Source organism: Salvelinus namaycush, chromosome 25, assembly GCF_016432855.1.
Source record: "Salvelinus namaycush isolate Seneca chromosome 25, SaNama_1.0, whole genome shotgun sequence".
In the NCBI taxonomy this organism is placed as follows: domain Eukaryota; kingdom Metazoa; phylum Chordata; class Actinopteri; order Salmoniformes; family Salmonidae; genus Salvelinus; species Salvelinus namaycush.
The window spans coordinates 17,865,415-17,880,060 of NC_052331.1; the positions used below are offsets into that span (position 1 = coordinate 17,865,415).

At 41.8% G+C, this 14,646-nt stretch overlaps 1 protein-coding gene across 1 annotated transcript; it reads left to right on the forward strand.

The window, feature by feature from the left end:
* Positions 1-1,612: 1,612 nt before the first annotated feature.
* Positions 1,613-9,539, forward strand: LOC120020317 (vacuolar protein sorting-associated protein 4B-like). Its single transcript, XM_038963892.1, has 11 exons — positions 1,613-1,821; positions 2,812-2,923; positions 3,315-3,465; positions 3,589-3,647; positions 4,917-5,036; positions 5,297-5,453; positions 5,672-5,820; positions 5,932-6,013; positions 6,325-6,544; positions 7,267-7,407; positions 7,554-9,539. The coding sequence occupies exons 1-11, from the start codon at positions 1,798-1,800 to the stop codon at positions 7,653-7,655; spliced, it is 1,317 nt and encodes a 438-aa protein (XP_038819820.1). The 5' UTR covers positions 1,613-1,797; the 3' UTR covers positions 7,656-9,539.
* Positions 9,540-14,646: the final 5,107 nt, after the last annotated feature.

The window sequence follows — 14,646 nt, forward strand, 5'->3', positions numbered from 1 at the left end:
AGCAGAGCTCGAGAAGGGCCAACACAAACATGAAATAAACAAAGTATCAAAATTAATGTACAAACTGAAGAAAATAATTTAGCTGGAGATTCAAAAATATCTGGAGACGTTGCTAGCCATAAGGGGAGTATTTAGCAGTAGTAGCCTACACAGAGAGGAAGGATGGATATTGGCATGTCAGTGATTACCATGTGATGTGCAGCCTACCCTTTGCCTGGCTACCCAAACTCCTTGCTCTGGGAGAAGGTTGCAATTGTGGCAGCAATTCGGATCATTCCTGCATGTAGGTATTCCTGCATCTGCAGGAACCCCTCTTTATACTTCTATTGGTCCATTTTTAAGCAAGGACTCCGGTACACAGGTGGGAAAAGGGGACGCTCCAGTACAGTAAGTGGCGGTAATGCACCATAACGTTGGATGCCAACCGCCGATAAACCCCACAGAAGAAGACAACGGCTAAAACACCGGTAGAGTATCTAGAACACCGGTAGACAGTGTCCTTTGCCCCCACCTGTCAGGCATTGCTTTACAGGAGTTCTGTTAATCTGTTAACGACGGCGAGGGCAGGTGTTCTGCAGGCTGGAGCGAAGGACACTGTGTCCTAGCTTGCTAGCTAGCAGGACCACGGTACACTGCAGGCAGGAGGCAGTGGGGACGCCACTAGCAAAGATATTTATATCTAACCCACTGGTAGACAGTCTTTCACCCCTGAAAAACTCAGATAATACTTTTATTTCCCTTTTAACTTACAGATAATCAGGGGTAATCCAGAATATCAAAAGTGGATCTGAGTATCTCCCCTAGGATTTCTAGAATGCGAACACATTCTAACCATTCTGATTGGTCCCAGAAAACGTGGGTTTAGTCAGAGCCAGAACACACATGGATAAAACTGGTTTTGGAAATGTGTCATTGGCTTTGATACTCTGATTGGTTAGAGATGATCCAATCACTGATTACTTTATTTTGTACAACACCCCTCATTTTGACATCACCACAAACGACGTCAATGATGGCAGTCTCAACCTGAAGTATGTAGCGAACAAAGAGCAGTGGAAGAATTCCGTTTGAGTCATCAGGCAAGCCGAAACTATGGTCTCTACAATAACCTGTGTAACCGTCAACAACTTAAAACTCCTCTCCTCTCCTCAGGTGAACCACAGGGTAAAGAGGGCAACCAGAAGATCAGGGAAAAGTGTAAACTGTACCTGGACAGAGTGGAAGAATTACAGGAGTATATAGAAAATAAAGAGGTAATTAGACAGTGGAACATTCTATAAACAATTTATGCTAAAATGTCGGTCATTAACGTTGTCCAATGCATAGATATTCAATAAAATTACCAATTCCTAATTTTATGGTCCGATGTAAATGCCAATGTAGGCCTATGCCAGGCTAATTGGATTAAAATGTTTCCATTAATCTGACTGGCAACTCAGTGGAGGTAAGGATATAGCTAATAGGAGATGTGCACTCTGCATTGTGCATATCCTTCACATGTCAACATGATCCTAACCCTACACATTTGACATTTCATCCCTCTACAATATTGTATTGCCACACAGATATGGGTGCGTCTATGAATGACGGGGACATTCCCCGGTCACGTGAGAATTCTAAGAGAATCAACTCCGTATCTGATAACGCGGAAGTGTATTATTTTGTATTTATTTAATGTATAGTTATTCAAAGATCTGATAAAAGGCTTGAATATCGACTTTGCCGGGCTGCGATTTAAGTATTAACAAATAAAGGGCCTGTTCGTTGCATTTTTTATTTTTTTTTACAAGTAATCATATGGCTGCCAACAACAATTTACAGGTAAATTGGGAAAGCTAACGTCGGCTAGCTACAGTAGCTAGTAGGTAACAAAATGACAAACCACCCAGTTAGCATGGCACTAGTTAGCGAACGTTTGCGAGCTAACTATTATTTGTAGATCTACGGTGATAATTTTTTTCTAAGTGTTGTTAGCATGTTAGTTAACTGTGATTGCTATCTATCTGGCTACGGTAATACGCTAACTTGTTAGCTCGGACGCTAGCTAGCGTAATTGTTGCTTCGAGCTCGCCAACTTGAAAGGACAGCAGTTAATGTTGACAGTAGTCACTATCAAATTATTTTAAGCCTGATTGAAGATGGTTAGCTAACTAATATCAGCTTGCTTTGATAGCTTCAACCTTTCCTAGGAGCTAGCAGCTTGCAAAGTTGACCGGTTAATTTTAGTTCTAAATGTGTTCTCCTCCGCAACAAGGCCAAGACGAGACTATCCGAAATTTGAATAGCAACCAAGTACCATGATAATGTTATTAACTAACTACCATTAGCTAGCTATCTGTCTAATCACAAAGCTAGTGTCATGAGCTGATTGTTGATATAGCTAACGTTAGCTAAGCTTACTGTCTGAATAAGTTAATTAACTAGTTCATTGGATTAGCCTATTTGATTTAGTCATGTCTTCCCTGTCAGTCAAACTTTTTGTAGGAAGTGAAATTGCAACATACTCTGTCTTACAGGTGGTCACATTTTGCGCTATGTATGTGACATGTAGCACTTCATGGAACATGCACATACACAACTGTAGCTCTACATAAAGCCTTGCATATGGGGTCAATGTTTTTGATATATAGTAACAGTTACTGTACTTGCTTCTAGTTACTGTAATTAGAATTATGGGCTTGTGTTATGCCATTGCATCAAAGAGTTAATTAATTCTGATTGACCAGATCAAACTTATCCTACAGTGAATCCTTTCAATTTGTTTTACTTTTGTCTTTGTTTTTTCATAATGTTCTCATCCCTGTTTTTCAGAAAGCCATAGATCTGGCCAGCAAGGCGGCCCAGGAGGATAAAGCTCAGAATTACGACGAGGCCCTGCGTTTATACCAACAAGCTGTTCAGTACTTCCTACACGTAGTGAAATGTATGCTTTAAGACAACGGGATATTTGCATAATGCTCTTTTCTCTTTTGGGGTTGTAATAGTCTCAGGATTGTTCAGTCCATTGGTTTGTGTGGAGTTGTTTATATCACCATCTCTGTCTCATATAGGCTAATGGGGACATTTTAGAATCTCACTACAGTAGTGACCTGTCAAAGGTTCCAATTGTTTTGCCCAGATACCCATCAGATGAATGTGTTCTCTGTCCAGTGTCTACTTCTACTTATCAGCAGAATGCATTATTTTTCCAGTTCACAGAATGTCATATAGTATAGGGGAGATTACTGTAATTGTGATGTATTCATACATTTTCTAAATAAAAACAGATTCTTCATATGGTATTTAATAGAATTTGTCCATTTCTCTCCTGCCAGATGAATCCCAGGGCGACAAAGCCAAACAGAGCATCAGGGCCAAGTGTGCTGAGTACCTGGACAGAGCAGAGAAGCTCAAAGAATACCTGAAGAAGAAAGAGAAGGTTCCACCTGCCAAGCCTGTGAAGGAGTCCCAAGCTGATGACAAAGGGTGTGTGCAGGAGCAGGCTTTGTTCGTGGAATGAGGCTTTGCTACGTGTGGGTAGGGTTTAGCCTGTTATACAGAGTGATTTGGAATGTGATGAGTCAACCTATGTGGATTATTATTGTGCAGGAATGAGAGTGATGAAGGAGACAACCCAGAAAAAAAGAAGTTTCAGAACCAACTTTCAGGTTAGTTGTATCACTTACAAAGTGAAACTACCACAGTATGTATTACAACACTGACATACTATAAAATTGTGACAAAGGTTATTTGGCTCATTTACACTTTACTTTCAGTTTTACCATATCCTGTTGAGATGTCTAACTCATTTACAATGGCTTGTGAAAGTATTCACCCCCTTGGCATTTTTCCTATTTTGTCGCCTTACAACCTGGAATTAAAATGTATTTTTGGGGGGGTTTGTATCATTTGATTTACACAACATGCCTACCACTTTGAAGATACTAAATATTTTTTGTGAAACAAACAAGAAATAAGACAAAAAAACAGAACTTGAGCATGCATAACTATTCACCCCCCCCCCCCCCAAAGTCAATACTTTGTAGAGCCACGTCTCTTGGGGTATGTTTCTATAAGTTTGGCCCATCTAGCCACTGGGATTTTTGCCCATTCTTCAAGGCAAAAATGCTCTAGCTCCTTCAAGTTGGATGGGTTCTGCTGGTGTACAGCAATCTTTAAGTCTTACCACAGATTCTCAATTGGATTGAGGTCTGGGCTTTGAGGGATAACTCCTTCAGGGTTATCTTTGGTCTCTTTGTTGCCTCTTTGATTAATGCCCTCCTTGCCTGGTCTGTGAGTTTTGGTGGGCAGCCCTCTCTTAGCAGATTTGTTATGAGCCATATTCTTTCCATTTCTTTATAATATATTTAATGGTGCTCTGTGTGATATTCAAAGTTTCAGATATTGCTTTATAACCCAACCCTGAGCTGTACTTCTCCACAACTTTGTCCCTGACCTGTTTGGAGAGCTCCTTCGTCTTCATAGTGCCACCTAGTGGTGTTGCAGACTCTGGGGCCTTTCAGAACAGGTGTATATATACTGCGATCATGTGACAGATCATGTGACACTTAGATTGCGCACAGGTGGACTTTATTTAACTAATTATGTGACTTCTGAAGGTAATTGGTTGCACCAGATCTTATTTAGGGGCTTCATAGCAAAGGGGGTGGATACAAATGCACACACCACTTTTCTGTTTTTTAAGTTATTTTTTTTCATTTCACTTCACCTATTTTGTGTATGTCCATTACATGAAATCCACATAAAAATCTATTAAAATTACATGTTGTAATGCAACGAAAATAGGAAAAACGCCAAAGGGGGTGAATACTTTTGCAAGGCACTGTATCATTAAATTTTCACATGAAGGTATCTGATCATTTTCCTTCACTGTAAAATTATTTGTATGTTCCCATCATACTGGATGTGTTTTTCAGGGGCTATCGTTATGGAAAAGCCAAACATCAAGTGGAATGATGTTGCCGGATTAGAGGGAGCCAAAGAGGCCCTGAAAGAAGCTGTTATTTTGCCAATCAAATTCCCACATCTTTTCACAGGTAACGTAGTGTTACTGCCTCAGATCGCCACAGAATTAATGATGAAAGAACAATTTTGAATGTATGAAAAACATGCTGAAACCTCCACTGTTGGAACATTTGATCGGCCTTAGGAATATACTGAAAATAAATTAATCTATCCATTCTTGCATAGTATACAGTCAATTGGTTATACCCTTCATTTATTTGTAAATGAAATGCTTAATCTATTTCTGCCCCAATGTTATTCACGACCTCTCCCAACAACCTCTGTCTGTCAGGCAAAAGAACGCCATGGAGGGGGATCCTACTCTTCGGTCCTCCTGGAACAGGAAAGTCCTACCTGGCTAAAGCTGTGGCCACGGAGGCCAACAACTCCACCTTCTTTTCCATCTCCTCATCTGACCTGGTATCCAAGTGGCTGGGAGAGAGTGAAAAGTGAGATTTGACTCTTAATCCAGGGAAACATGGGGAATTAATTGTGGCGAGACTTAAAGTCCAATGCTGCTGTTTTAATCTGTAATTTAGACCTAATATTAAGCCTAGTCCTGGACTAAAAAGCAAATTTAATAGAGATTATTTTAGTCCAGTATTAGGTTTAATCTGTGTCCCGGATACTGCTCACCTTGATGTTGATGCTTCTTTCTCCGCTCCAGGTTGGTGAAGACCTTGTTCACCCTTGCACGGGAGCACAAGCCCTCCATCATCTTCATAGATGAGATAGACTCGCTGTGCGGCTCCAGGAGTGAGAATGAGAGTGAGGCAGCTCGCCGCATCAAGACAGAGTTCCTGGTTCAGATGCAGGGTGAGAGAGCCAGAAAACAATATGTATCTGGATATTATAGTGAACTGTATTGGTGTTTTGCTCATATTAAGTGAAAATGGTTGTAAATTGTTAATGAGAATTTTTCCACAGGGGTCGGGAATGACAACGATGGTGTACTGGTGCTAGGGGCCACCAACATCCCTTGGACGTTGGACTCTGCTATCAGAAGACGGTAATGTCACATTCTTACACTGGCTTAGCCTACCATCTCAACAGTGTACACAATAGCTTGTCCTTTATGATTCTTGACTGTGACACCATAGCCATAAAAATGTATTATCACTTTTACCACTCAGCTTGAACGTGATTGGGGATACCGTGAACACACTGGACTGAAGTTAGAAAACTGTGACTCAGCAGCACTGCTTCTTAGCTTTTTGTTGCTTGCTGACCTACCCTGTAGATGCAGGGGATGGAGATGTATTCTTCTTCCTGTAGAGTATGTGTGATACATTCAGTACAACTCATCCTTAATTATCTCAGGTTTGAGAAGAGGATCTACATCCCCCTGCCCGAGGAACACGCCCGCACCTTCATGTTCAAGCTCCACCTGGGCGCCACCCCCACCAGCCTCAACGACTCTGACTTTGTCACCCTGGGAAAGAAGACCAACGGGTACTCAGGGGCTGACGTCAGCGTCATCGTCAGAGACGCGCTTATGCAACCAGTCAGAAAAGTTCAATCAGCCACTCACTTCAAGCGGGTACGTCTCCATAATGACGACCATTGAATAACGTTGTCTATTTATTCTTCAGTGATAATCTTTATATCAAATGTTATTTGTCACATTCGTAAACAAACCGGTGTAGACTAACAGGGAAATTCTTACTTATGGGCCCTTCCCAACAACACAGTGAGGGAAAAAATATAAATAATAGAAAAATCATAACACAAGGAATAAATACACAATGAGTAACAATAACATGGCTATATACATGGGGTACCAGTACCGAGTCGATGTGCAGGGGTACGAGGTAATTGAGGTAGATATGTACATATAGGTAGTGATAAAGTGGCTAGGCAACAGGATAGATAATAAACAGTAGCAGCAGCATATGTGATGAGTCAAAAGAGGGTTAATGCAGATAGTCCGGGTAGCTATTTGGTTAACTATTAAGCAGTGTTATGGCCTGGGGTTAGAAGCTGTTCAGGGTACTGTTGGTTCCAGACTTGATGCATCGGTACCGCTTGCCGTGCTGTAGCAGAGAGAACAGTCTATGACTTGGGTGGCTGGAGTCTTTGATGCTTTTTAGGGCCTCTGACACCGCCTGGTAGAGGTCCTGGATGGCAGGGAGCTTGGCCCCAGTGCTGTACGCACTACCCTCTGTAGTGCCTTGCAGTGGCATGCCAAGCATTTGCCATACCAAGTGGTGACGCAGCTGTTGAGTTGAATTTGTAACACTGCAAATTACATTGTTATTGAAGGTACCAGGGCCATCGAGAGACAACCCCAACATCGTGGTAGATGACCTTTTGACCCCATGCTCCCCAGGAGACCCGAATGGCATCGAGATGACATGGATGGAAGTCCCTGGGGAAAAGCTATGTGAGCCAGTTGTTTGTATGGTGAGTGTGTAAAAATAATTAAGTTATTAATAATACTTTATTAATATTATTCAGTTATCCGTTTCCCCGCCTCAACGGTAATGTTTCTGGGAAAACAAGACTGTTGAATAACCTTTTGATCATGTCTCTCTTTTTATTCTTTGCAGTCTGATATGCTGAGGTCCCTGGCCAGCACAAAGCCAACAGTCAACGATCAGGATTTGGACAAACTGAGAAAATTCACAGAGGACTTTGGACAGGAGGGCTAAATTGGGTCGTTTGAGCCGAACCAAAGCAAATATTATTGATTGTCAAGTGTTCCTTCTCTCCGTCTTTTTCCCACTCTCCCCCTCAGGCTCTGTTGGCTTATCACATGACTGCTCTACTAATAGAAATATAATTACTAGAATGGACCTCTCCATTTAAGTAATGTATTTCTTTGGCTCGACTGAGCTTGTCCATTGGCCAGAAGGGGTTAAACAAAGACTGGTATTTTCTTAGATGCTCCCCATGTCTAAAGGATTATGGATTTCTTCACATGTCTGAGGTAGATTTGATTGGTAAATGGAAAGCTACATGGCAATTAGGAACATTGGTGCAGCACCTTGGGCTGAATCCTAATATGTAAACAATGCTCAACTCGAGCATTTGCATACATCATGCTTTGAAGTCAATAGGAGTTTGATCTGGAAGTTGCCGATACAAGCATGTTAACAAAATTAGAATGCTTCTCTTTGTGTAGAGTGCTTATTTAACTTGCCCAATAAATATCTGAGCTAATTTTCCAAGTACCCATCCACTTTCCTTCAATCAAATTGCACCTCACTTTTCAGTGTACCCATATATTCCACTTCTTTTTGTACAAATAAGATATGAAAATCCTTTTATAGTAGATAGTTTATGGAGATATATAGCTCTTTGGTCTGAAGAGAATAAAACTAACAATGTATGCCGTTGTGCTTGCACAGGATATTTTTCAAATATTATTGGTGGAATTTATGACGTAGTCTCAAGGTGATGAGAATTACATGGGTTTGGATAATTGAAGCACAGCAAATGTGTAGGATCTTAATTTGATCACTCTGTTGTTGTAGGAAATGCAAACTTCTGGTGTATTCAAGGTTTAAAAAGGCTTCTCAAGTTTGTAATTTCCACTTTAAAATGACAGACTGGATTTGCCCTAAGGAAAAATGTATCAACACCTGTTGCTGCAGGATTATTTTCCTGCTCTGAAGAACTGGTCAAATTAAGATCCTGCATCTGTATGTATGTCATTCTACATACAGACAATTATGGGGCTACGGTTAGAATAATTTACACACTCTGGATGGAAGTTGCTTTGGGACATATTTTATATGTACATTTGTTTTTCCCCTCCAGAAGAAAGGCTACTCTGTGTTTGTTCATTGTCATTATGATTCAAACTGTCAGAATCACCAAAGTTACTGGACCAGAAAAAACTTTAATATAGTCAAGGATTCAATACTTTTTTACCTGACCATCCACACACCCTACATATTTCCCTCATGTAACCCTTTTGCTGATCTTCCTAACAAGAACTACTGGAACGAGATGATGCCGTACTGAGATCCAGTCAAACTGTCTAACAGTGTTGAAGAAACAACGCGACTGATATTTTGGTGTGAATGGAATTTTGTAGGTAGCCTGAAATTGACATTTTAGGCACAGAAGAACACCCTCATGACATCATGTCCTTTTTGTTATTGCATTGGAATGTAGTTCCAAGCAGGTACTTGCTTACTACCTTTAAGATGTGGCCATTTTAAGTGGCAATGCACACCATGTGCCTTCTAAATAAGTATCAAGATCATATACATCGTTTTTTTGTTTGGTTCATTTTTAAATTTGAAAGTTGATATCCAGTAAGACACAGCTATGTGTATTTTGTCATTGATGCTATGAAATATACATTTGCACATTTCATGTAAACTGGCTTTTAGAGGTTGTATATCTCTGCTCTTAGTGTTGATATTCTTAAGAATTTCAAAGTGTTGGGGACGTCTTTGGTGTGGTCTTCACTTTACTGTAAAACATGTTGTGTAGAGAATGATACAGTATATCAGTGAGTGGAAAAGTCATAATCAGAATTTCTTTGCCATGCATATGTAAGTAAAAGTAATATTAAGATTTTACATATTTGTAAAGTATTGTCTCAAGTTCCAGGTGGAGGATTCAAAGGAATCTTCACAAAGACCAATCTCTCACTTGACAACATTGAGGAGGATATAACTATTCTTATTGTCAGGTCATGTAGGTATAAAAAGTGCCAGTAGCAGTGCATGGGTAAAATCACTGGGGAAGCAAAGCCAGGAAAAAAAAGCCATAATACAACCTGTGTGTTGTGATAATTGCGTTGTTTGCTCTATACATCCTGTTACTTCATATGCCTTGACACAGTGATATACAGCGTATTCAGACCCCTTCACTTTTTCCACATTGTTACATTACGGTCTTATTCTAAAATGGATTTAAAAAAATGTTCCTCATCAATCAACACAATACCCCATATTGACAAAGCTAAAACTCTTTTTTTAAATTGAAATACCTTATTTACATAAGCATTCAGACCCTTTCCTATGAGAGTAGAAATTGAGCTCAGGTGCATCCTGTTTCCATTGATGATCTTTGAGATGTTTCTACAACTTGATTGTAGAAGTCCACCTGTGGTAAATACAATTGTTTGGACATGAGTTGGAAAGGCACACACCTGTCTATATATAAGGTCCCACAGTTGACAGTGCATGTCAGAGCAAAAACCAAGCCGTTAGGTCTAAGGAATTTTCCATAATTTTCCACAATCCTGCGCTGAGACAGGATTGTGTCGAGGCACAGATCTGGGGAATAGTACCCAAAAATGTCTGCAACATTCAAGGTCCCCAAGAACACAGTGGCCACCATCATTCTTAAATAGAAGAAGTTTGGAATGACCAAGACTTCCTAGAGCTGGCCAAACTGAGCAATTGGGGGAGAAAGGCCTTGGTCAGGGAGGTGACCAAGAGCCTGATGGTCACTCTGACAGAACTCCAGAGTTCCTCTGTGGAGATTAGTGACCTTTCTAAGGACAACCATCTCTGCAGCACTCCACCAATTAGCCTTTATTGTTGAGTGGCCAGACGGAAGCCACTCCTCAGGAAAAACATGACAGCCCGTTTGGAGTTTAGAAACAAGATTCTCTAGTCTGATGAAACCAAGATTGAACTCTTTGGCCTGAATGCCATGTGTCACGTCTGGAGGAAACCAAGCACCGCTCATCACCTGGCCAATACCATCCCTACGGTGAAGCATGGTGGTGGCAGCACCATACTGTGGGGACGTTTTTCAGGGACTGGGAGACTAGTCAGGATCGAGAGAAAGATGAACGGAACAAAGTACAGCGATCCTTGATGAAAACCTGCTTCAGAGCGCTCAGGACCTCAGACTGGGGCGAAGGTTCACCTTCCAACAGCACAACAACCCTAAGCACACAGCCAAGACAACACAGGAGTGGCTTCGGGACAAGTCGCAATGTCCTTGAGTGGCCCGGCCTTGAACCCGATCTCTGGAGAGACCGGAAAATAGCTGTGCAGTAACGCTCCCCATCCAACCTGACAGAGCTTGAGGATCTGCAGAGAAGAATGGAGAAACTCCCCAAATACAGATGTGCCAAGCTTGTAGTGTTGCTGCCAAAGGGGCTTCAACAAAATGTTAAATTTCATTTTTGTTGCACACATCTAAAACTCTGTTTTTGCTTTGTCATTATGGGGTATTGTGTGTAAATGAGGGGGGGGGGGGGGGGGGGGGGGGGGGGGGGGGGGGGGGGGGGGGGGGGCGGGGTGATTTAATCTATTCTAGGATATGGCTGCAACATAATGTGGAAAAAAGTGAAGGGGTAAGAATACTTTCCAAATGTACTGTATAGGCCGAAGACAATGAGACCCAGTGGCAGAATAAATTCAACAACTTCGTTTCATCACAAAACCGGTGGTCTACAAAACATTGCATGTAACAGTTAGGCTATATGACCTACAGCATGTTCAAGCAAGTTCGGATTACTAAACAACTATTGATTTAGAATTATGGAGGGCTACCGCAAATCTTGGAATATTTGGCCTAGTATACATTTCTGGTTGGTCTCAAGGAATGTAAACCAGGGAGATCTTGAAAATAAATTGAGTGAAGTAACAGCGCATATGTTGAATGAGCAACTAATGAGCATGGAGAGCGTCGCATGTTTTGACGAAATCACGATCTTTTCAGTCTAATACCATATATATCTATTTATTTACTTATGCTACTTTTGTAGCTCATCAGAAGCCCGCATTTTTTAGCTGGAATTTAGACCCCTGTAAACTATGCCTCCTCAGTTTGCAATAGAACATACCTATCTGGGAGTCATTGATTCTCTGTTTACTACTCATATTTTAAATCACAAAGTGAACTGCAATACACTGGTCTCGAATATATTGGAATAACTAGGCTACACAGAATCACGGCGGACACATTGTAAAATGTGTATTTTGGTGCGCCAAACCTGTCTCTCAGCTACGTAAAAGGCGTGGTTTACGGAGTCCTCATTGAAATGTGGGCTGGTGTTCTCACACCAAAAGGTTGGGACGTTCTTACCATCCTATAAAAGCTGTCCGATGAGAGCAGCGCCCACACAGACTGTTTTTACGCGGAGAAACGCACTAGAAACCTAGCTGACAGACTCACGGGATTTAGGAATGACAGACATTTTCATTTTAGGAAAGTAACCTAACATTCTTTTGTGTTTTCCCCGGGACATCCGAGGACTGCCACAGAGTTCCCTGGCGCGCAGAAAGTATAATCTTCAACCAGCGAGGACAGAGGGACACCGGAGGAATCATTCCAAGCAACTCCGGTGAGGTTAAAGCTGCAGTCGGCAGTAGAAACAATATCCAAACGTTATCGCAGCCCTGCCTTTATATTGTTCAAGAACCTAACAATCATTCATAAGTTTAAAAATGGATGTATTAACCGCTGATTGCCCCTTTAAAGGAAAGTATAGGCCATATAATTGTCATATGAATGTGTTTGTTGAATCATATAACGGGATCGTATCAAATTACCTCTTTTATTTTATTATAATAGCTTAGTCCTGCAACTTCGAGAATGTCATGGTGTTAAAGCGTCAAGCCTTCTCACGCAAATTCTGCAATTCAATTGGGCTGGTCCACGTGCTGATTTGAGTTGAGTCTAACTTTTTAGTGCAAAGATGAAAAGGAATAGTTGGACTGAGGTCAGAGGGATGCGGGGGAGTCTGGAAACTGATAACACATCCTGTCTTTAGTGGAGTCTGTCTTGACTATGTAAGATACATTGAGTTTCTATTATCTTGTGGATTTCTGAAGAAATTGTTGCTGAAGGAATTCAAGCCCGAGAACCAACAAGACAACACCACACACCCATCACACCACAGGAGGTGGTGGCACCTGAATCGGGGAGAAAGGGGTCGTGATAATGACTGGAGCAGGTTCAGGGGAATGGTATCAAACACATGGTTTCCAGGTGTTTAATGCCATTCCATCTGCTCCGTTCAGCACATTATTATTAGCTGTTCTCCCCTCAGCAGCCTCCACTGCGTCACACATATAATCACGCCCCTGCTCCTCCTAGTTTATGCCCCTGCTCCTCCTAGTTTATGCCCCTGCTCCTCCTAGTTTATGCCCCTGCTCCTCCTAGTTTATGCCCCTGCTCCTCCTAGTTTATGCCCCTGCCAGTCTCCACTATTAAAAGCAGAAGCTGGTGCAGCTAAATGCAAGAGCTGTTGGATGAGTTGCCAGTTGTTACGGGTATCAACGCACTAGAGACCTAACTGACAAACTCACAGGATTTAGGAAATAAATTAAGATACACAATTGACATTTTAGGACGAAAATTACACTTCACTATTTTCTATGTTTGCCGAGACATCGTAATCTTCAACCTGCGAGGACAGTTAAGGAAACCGGGAAAATTCCAAGCAACACAGTTAAAGGTTAAAATCAAATCAAATTTATTTATATAGCCCTTCGTACATCAGCTGATATCTCAAAGTGCTGTACAGAAACCCAGCCTAAAACCCCAAACAGCAAGCAATGCAGGTGTAGAAGCACGGTGGCTAGGAAAAACTCCCTAGAAAGGCCAAAACCTAGGAAGAAACCTAGAGAGGAACCAGGCTATGAGGGGTGGCTAGTCCTCTTCTGGCTGTGCCGGGTGGAGATTATAACAGAACATGGCCAAGATGTTCAAATGTTCATAAATGACCAGCATGGTCAAATAATAATAATCACAGTAGTTGTTGAGGGTGTAGCAAGTCAGCAACTCAGGAGTAAATGTCAGTTGGCTTTTCATAGCCGATCATTAAGAGTATCTCTACCGCTCCTGCGGTCTCTAGAGTTGAAAACAGCAGGTCTGGGACAGGTAGCACGTCCGGTGGACAGGTCAGGGTTCCATAGCCGCAGGCAGAACAGTTGAAACTGGAACAGCAGCAAGGCCAGGTGGACTGGGGACAGCAAGGAGTCATCATGCCAGGTAGTCCTGACGCATGGTCCCAGGGCTCGGGTCCTCCGAGAGAGAGAGAGAAAGAAAGAGAGAAGGAGAGAATTAGAGAGAGCATACTTAAATTCACACAGGACACCGGATAAGACAGGAGAAGTACTCCAGATATAACTAACTGACCCTAGCCCCCCGACACATAAACTACTGCAGCATAAATACTGGAGGCTGAGACAGGAAGGGTCAGGAGACACTGTGGCCCCAGCCGATGATACCCCCGGACAGGGCCAAAGAGGAAGGATATAACCCCACCCACTTTGCCAAAGCACAGCCCCCACACCACTAGAGGGATATCTTCAACCACCAACTTACCATCCAAAGCGGCAATCAGCTGTAGAAACAATCAATGGCGTCAGTTCAGCTAAACCTAGGGGTGTGTATATGTGTAGAACACCAAAAACAAACAAATGACCCATTCATTATCACCACAATATATTAGGTTCAAAGGTCTGTGGAACGGCATATATAATGTCAACCATTACTCAACGTCATCCTAAATGTACTCATTTACTTGTGGAAAGCATGAAATAACACACGCAATCAAGTAACAAGAAGGCTGGCTTCAAATGCCGACATACATAGGCGGCACGTGAATATGAAGAAGACATTTTTCACCATAAAATGTCACCTTTAGATGAACGGGATTAGTTTTACTAGGGGAGATCGGATAATGAAATTATGTGCACGAGCACAAAACACCAC

Coding starts and splice junctions, on each gene's coding strand:
- LOC120020317 (XM_038963892.1), top strand. CDS start 1,798: ATGGCTGCCAACAACAATTTACAG. Junction 3,648..4,916: donor GTTTCAGAACCAACTTTCAG/GTTAGTTGTATC, acceptor TGTGTTTTTCAG/GGGCTATCGTTATGGAAAAG. Junction 7,408..7,553: donor GTGAGCCAGTTGTTTGTATG/GTGAGTGTGTAA, acceptor TATTCTTTGCAG/TCTGATATGCTGAGGTCCCT.